Raw genomic sequence first — 7,032 nt, forward strand, 5'->3', positions numbered from 1 at the left:
AATGAGGCGGCACTGCGACATATTGGTAGGATCGTTGGAGCGCATGGCTAAAGCCTGGCCACCGAGTTCTCGCACCTTGATGCTGACTCAGCTTCTCGGGTCAAAGAGACTTGCCTGAAAGAAATTGATAACAGCACTGACCTGCAGACGTCGCTATTTCAGCCAAACTGCCAAGCCAAAATCAATACTGAATATATATTCAGGCGCCATCTCCAAGCCTGTGAAATCCAAATCGCCAAGAAATGTGGTCATTCCGAATCGAGCGCAGTAGGTGCGTGAGGCAAACATTGGCTAAGCAAGAAAGTCACCTACGTCATCGAAAACGCAGACAATGATCACCTACCTTCACCAGTATGTTAGCAAGCGTTCGTGTGTTCGACAAAAATATGTTTTTGTTTATCCTGGATACGTTTTAACGCGTGTGAGACATATCGCAACCTGTGTGTGTCACTTTGATTGATATGTTGGGTTTAATGTCCCAAAACCACCATATGATTATGAGAGACGCCGTAGTTGAGTGCTCCGGAAATTTTGACAACCTGGGGTTCTTTAACGTGCACTCAAATCTAAGCACACGGGCCTACAACATTTCCGCCTCCATCGGAAACGCAGCCGCCGCAGCCGGGATTCGATCCCGCGACCTGCGTGTCAGCAGCCGAGTGCCTTAGCCACTAGACCACCGCGGCGGGCGTGTGTGTCATTTTACAATGAGGGCGCATTGCCGTGAAAGTAATGCAACCGGCCTCGCTCCTGACGTTTCATCGTGGTGCCGGTCCAACCTAATGACAAGCAACAGTGAGACTCCGCAGGTACTTTGTGGTGTAACATCACTTCGAAGGCCAGCTCCGGAGACGTTTCTTTTTTGTGCAGTGAATACTCGCTGGGTGCGTTATTTCGGTCATTTTTATCTTTTATGCTTAATGATAGGCTCTGATATATATGTGTGCTTTAAGGCCCCAGAGCCACCATGTGATTATGAGATACGCAGTAGTGGTGGGCGTCGGAAATTACGACCATTTAGGTTTCTTTATCGTTCACCAAAATCTGAGCAAACAGACCTACAGAGTTTTCGCCTCCATTGAAAATGCAGCTGTTGCAGCATGGATTCGAACCCAAAGCCTGCGATACAGCAGCCGAGTAGCTCAGCCACTACACTACCGCGGCGGGGCATGTATCTTGTTGATGGCCCGGCAATCACACTGGGCTTCCCACAGCAATAGGTGGCCGGTAAAACGGGCAATCGCAGGGAACTGTGGAATACGACGGCTTCCGGTTTGACGCACCACGCGGGTTAGCAGCGGCACGCGCACATTTTTGTACAGCTGCATTGAAAAAAAAAACACCTCTTCGTGCAATGTCAGTGCTTTAGAAGTTGGTTTTTGTTTTTGCTAACCTTGACTATGACGATGACAAGCTACGAAAATCATGAACGGCAAGGAAACTTTTTTATCGCACTAAATTGATCTGCAACACTTTTACGCTTCGCGGAGGTACTGTCAGTTTGGCTAGCAGGTCAGTCGATACAGAAGACAGTTTTCAGTGTATGATACGTTACTGCTGATAAAAAATCACCAATTTAAAGATCTCAGGGGATGGAGATGACTGTGGCAGTGTGGTAAGAGTTCATTTCGGGATAGCTGCTTCGGCCGACATCGTCGGTCCATCGGCATGAAGCGCAGCACTTATTGATTGATTGATTGATTTGATTGATATATGTGATTCATAACGTCCCAAAACCACCATATGATTATGAGAGAAGCCGTAGTGGAGGGCTCCGGAAATTTCGACTACCTGGGGCTTTTTAACGTGCACCCAAATCTGAGCACACGGTCCTACAGCATTTCCCCCTCCATCGTAAATTCAGCTGCCGCAGCCGGGATTCGATCCCACGACCAGCGGGTTCACTTATTGAGTGCGCTGAGATATTTTTTTCTAGCTGTCAGCGTCCAATAAAATGCATTTCTTAGTCGAAGCCAGATGCTTATTTAAACACTGATCTTGATCAAGGTGCGCGGCACGGTGGCACAGAAACGATACAGTCAGACATAGGACGGTGCGGAATAATCAAAACCTTCCGCTTTTTTAACGCAGTTGTTTTTTTGAGTGCCGTCTTGCGCATAGTTTGACCAAGAAAACGCTAATGGACTCGTCCAGCGCTTTGTGTGAACATACCCTGTAGTGAAGCTTTCATGTTTTTGTCATATATATGAGTGCAATGGCTGGCGCTCATCTCGTCTGCCAGGTCGATTTCAACCGCGCGTTCCCATAGTATATTTGCTAGGCGCTTGCACGATAATTTATTTCACAATATAATATTTGCAGCAAATTTATGCGTAAGCTCTTTTTTTAGTGTGGAATGCACCCGTATTTGTGATAAAATTGTTTTCGCACACAACGCTCCATACTCAAAGGCTACCTGTCGCTGTGGCTTTCTTCACAGCCAGGGCCCACCTCATTTTTCTTTCTTCGTTCGATGGGAATCGATACACGCCGCTTGCCTTTCACGTTCGAGTTGGAGCAGCCAACGGCTCAACAACCCACCATGATTTATCAGGACGAAGATAAACAGGCGACCATGCGCGAATCCCAAATATTCTGAGGCTTGCGGCGAAGCGGTTCGCCGTTGTCTACACTTCTCGAACCGGAAGACGGTAGCAGACGGTGCATCCCACAATCCCTCGCTATTTTACTGGTCACCTATTGGCAAGATTGTGCCCGTGACGTCACTTAGGCCAGAACGACGGACGTAACGAAACCGCGGTGCCCCAACAGCTACGCTGCCCACAAGGAAAATATCGTCTGTGCTTGGCCAGTGCCTCATTGGTTGCGTGTGTAAATTTCAGTTCCTTTTGGGCGTGCGATCGACGGGTGGCGGGTGTGTTGCTCTGTGGCTTCTGCTCGCTTGCCCTTAACATTAACAAAACGCTCACAGCGAACGACCACCGTTCGTATCCATAATGGATAGCTGTGCTGGTGTTTCAGATATCGGCGGGGGTTTACCACGTGAAAATTGTGCCGCAACGCTTGAAGAGTGCACATCCAGAATGACCGAGCCTATACCGGATGAACAGTACGCCGTGACCATTCACCGTAACCGTGCCTATCGACAAACGGTAAGCTGCACGTCGAGCGAAAAATGCGAATTGTGGCTCGTACTTGGGTAACACTAAATTACACAACCCTACTTACACGATGTCAAACGCCACTATCAACAAACTCATGCATCACTCACATAGCGATATTCAACACCTGTAGTTTGTTCGCAAACTTCTTTCAATTAGCATTTTATCCGACCGCCGCTGCCTTAAACTCGAGCCGTCTCGACAGGCTATGCAATGTAGCCGTGGAATGCACAACCACGAAAGCGCATGACTGATCAGGTGTGATATACTACATCGAAAGGGAATGACGATTTTAGTTCGTTTCAAGTGCGTTCAGATCGTAGCTGTCCCTGTCCGACCGCTCCGAGAAGCTTGTACCACTGACACAGTAAGTAACAGACATGGTATGACTTCTGCTACGTGGTTGCGCTTCTGCGCTTTCATATTCTGTGCGAGCGTAAATATTGTGCCTTACACAATTCCCAGTCTTTACCAGCTTTACGTCACGTGAAAACAGTACTGCTATGTCAGGTTTCGGTGCTGCATTTTTTGCTTATGCAAAAAAATACGGCAAAATTTTCACAGCATTTCTACTATCAGGCGCACGGTGAAAGCGGCTGAGGAATATAAAAACGCCATCACTTTGACGGTGTCACTAAATTTTCGAATTTGGCGAGCGCGCACGCACACAAACTGAATCACCCGAATGGTGTGCCTTCTGCCCCCCCCCCTTTTTATTGCTTTTATTTGCTTGCACATCCTACGACGTGCTTTTCACTCGAGCGTTGCACCCGAAAGCAAACAAATAGCCTTAATTGTTTGGTTAACAGCCATGCTGTATAGGGAGGGGAGCTAGAATAATTTAAGCCACTGGAGTCTTTGATGAGCACGTATGTCACACTACCTGGTTTGTTCTTGTTTTTTTCACCCTTATCAACAAAAATGTCATCGCAGCCGGTCGATTTCTCTACAAAAGCATATTCGTATCTTGAACACAAGTAGTGACGTTAACACGCTCCCAAACACTCAGTCCTGCTACATTGCCGACTCCGATAGTAAGGAACAGTACCCGTGGCGCCATCTAGATTTTCCTAACGTTCAGCCACTCAGACAAGCCTGTAAGAGATGAAGTGCCACTGAGCCATAGATTTTGCTAGCTAGAGTCCTGAAGTGTTCACTTTATAACGACTGCTTGATTCGCAAAGAACGTATACGCGCCAAACGTAAAACGCGAGCTAAAATGGTAGCATGTCTTGTTAACGAAGAACATCTAACGACTGCAAAGCACTCGCAACAATTGTAGCGCTTAGCTATACAGCAGCTGAAATGATAAACAAGGAAGCATAATTAGGTTACTAATGATGTCCGAGTACTGGACCCTAACCTCTTGCTACAGCCCGGTAAGGAGAAGTGAAAGCGTAAGATTTACGGGCACTATTGGAGTCGCGCCTGCGTGCCGTGCGCTTCATCGTTCCGTTTGAGCTTTTCGTCATTGCAGCGTTAAGCCTTAGAAAATATCTCATATAAACACCGTTCCATGTAAATGTAACGAGCTTCCACTGTGTACCTTGATTGGGTGTGCTTTGCAAAGACAGCAGAGACTTCACCTCACTTGACCGGGTAGTGTGTGTGTCCCCTGGCTTTCTTAGAATTTGTTTTTGCCTTTGCTAAATTTGTACGCCAGACGTACGAAAAGAAAAAGCACGGAGAAAGTCAATGTGTTGAGAAAGCTGTAACAAATAAGCAAAAACTACTAAGGCAAGCATGATGAGCAAAGCGATCGTCTGGTCAATACTTTCTTGTTTGACTAAATATTTAGCACAATCACTAACATAGGCCAAAATTGAATGCTAGCACTAAGAATTCAGTACGGCAAATGAACAAAAACCAAAATTTTGAATGGCGAATATTTATTTCATTCACGAAAAGCATAAAAAAATTAGCATACTCCCGCAGTTTGTGTATTTCACTGCATATTATTCCTTCCTTTAATGTACTGTCTCGAAGCTCTTGCGAAATTAAAAAAAATAGAACGCCCTGATTGAGATAGAAGAAAGTGTCTTATCGCGTGTGTGTATGTGATACAGTTTAATGGAAACAAAGGAAAATAAGCCAGGTTTTCGAATGAAATCACCCGAGTGATGTTCAAGTGCCTGCATGCGCATACGTCGGCACGACACACTTGGAATTAAAAAGAACACGTACCAATACATTGAAGAAGCTACTACGCTGGAAATGTTCTTAGTAACAAATTCACACGTTCTTTATGCACGACGTACAGTTGAAGGTTGCAGCGGGTAAACGCCCAATAGCGCTTTCGAAACTTGCCAAAACTTTCTCAAAGCAACTCCGCCGTTCGCATCCTGAAGACTCAGCAGCATTGAAAAAGCACTGCCAAAACAACAGGAAGCTGCAATACGCGACTTCGCAAATATCCTAGTGCAATGAAGACACCCGAGACACATGTAGCGCAAAACATGCGCTCAATCAAGTCTTGCATGAAGCCACATGCTCGATTCCGCCAAAGTTCTCTGCGCTACTTCGATTGTGTGTGCTGTTACTGTCGCAATTCTAAATAACTTCCAAGTTATAAGTACAGGTAAACGTCGCCTACAAGCTTCATCAAAATACTATCGCGCACGTTCTTGAACAGAAACTTAATGATGAGTAAATCACCGAGTTCACAATAGCTAAGGGAACGCAAAGTGCTCACCCGGACTGATGAGGAGTAGCGTGGCGCACACGAGCAGCGTCGCCCAGTATCCGACTCCCAGTGCTGGTCGCATGTTGACAACAACGTCTCTCGAAGCAGGTGGCTCACACACCTTCGTCACCATGGTTCGCGCCGATCGCGTTGTGCCAAGTCCGAAGCATTGTCTCGCTTCTTTTAAAGTGCTCTATCACAAACACGTGGCGAGCCGGAATAATCCTAGCAAAAACAAAAGTGCGTGCTTTCACAGTGCGTCCCGTTTCCAGCGGAAGCTCCCTCTCTCTCCGGCCGCGTCTCGCCTACGCTTCGACGTCGTCAACGACGCAACGCCTTGCAGTGAAGCCTGCTAGGTGTAGCGGCACACCTGTGGTGGCCCCGACTGCTACTGGCGGTGGTGCTGCGGCGGCTTCGGAAAGACCGCCGGCGCGCGCGGCGTACTCAACGGGCCGTGTGCCGCCCCCATCGGCTGAGCGGCGGCGCGCGCCTCTGCGAGAGCCCGCCCGCCCGAAATAGTCACTACGCGCTACATCCCCCCACGTTTACCCTTCGCTCCCTCTCTTCTCTCTTTCCACTCCAGCCGTACCTTTCTGCGCGCATCTTCCCTTTCGCTCCTTCGCGGCCTCCTTTCCGGAGGAGCGTTCCCGATTCTCCCTAACTTTCCAGCATTCCCGGGACAGAGGCTCCGCCTACGAAGCTGGGGTCGAAACCTGGCAGCAACGATGCATTGCCTCCACGACCCACGGCTTCGCCCGTACCGATCTCGGGGCTTGCGTTCGATCTATCTATTCGCGTTCGCCAGGGAACCTTGGGCACAAGTTTGCTCTTCATTTCCTTAGTTTCCCGTTGTCGTCAATGTAGCCTCATTTCGGCTGCGGAACTTCGTTTGCCCGTTTGCGCGAGCCTACGTTCCTGCCTTCTTTTCTGTATTCCCGCCCTTCCATTAGTCTAGACTGCGGTCTCTTCATCGGGCCCCTGTCTTTCCATCGCTCGTTTTGTATTTTCCTATATTAGACTAGGCTTTTGAAGTCCAATCGTGTTTCCGAGACGTAAGTTCGTTTCCTACTCTCTGCGGCGGCATGGAAAACTGGCTGGGGCCCCCATTTTCCTCCTGCTCGCTGCTCTCAATAACGAGAATGGTGTATGCATAGAATGCAGTCAGAGGATCTGTTCACAGATAGCTCTTCCTTTGTATTCTTCGGTCTTACATTTTCTGCGCCTTTC

General features: G+C 48.0%; 1 protein-coding gene across 1 annotated transcript in view; it reads right to left on the reverse strand.

Annotated features, from left to right (window-relative positions):
• The window catches only part of LOC119172795 (uncharacterized), a 68,117-nt gene extending 61,835 nt beyond the window's left edge, over positions 1 to 6,282 (reverse strand). The window contains exon 1 of the mRNA XM_075893318.1: positions 5,815 to 6,282. Within this exon, the coding sequence (XP_075749433.1) occupies positions 5,815 to 5,938 (124 nt within the window). The 5' untranslated portion in view covers positions 5,939 to 6,282. The remainder of the gene's footprint in view (positions 1 to 5,814) is intronic.
• Positions 6,283 to 7,032: the final 750 nt, after the last annotated feature.

Source organism: Rhipicephalus microplus, chromosome 4 (genome assembly GCF_043290135.1).
Source record: "Rhipicephalus microplus isolate Deutch F79 chromosome 4, USDA_Rmic, whole genome shotgun sequence".
Lineage (NCBI taxonomy): Eukaryota > Metazoa > Arthropoda > Arachnida > Ixodida > Ixodidae > Rhipicephalus > Rhipicephalus microplus.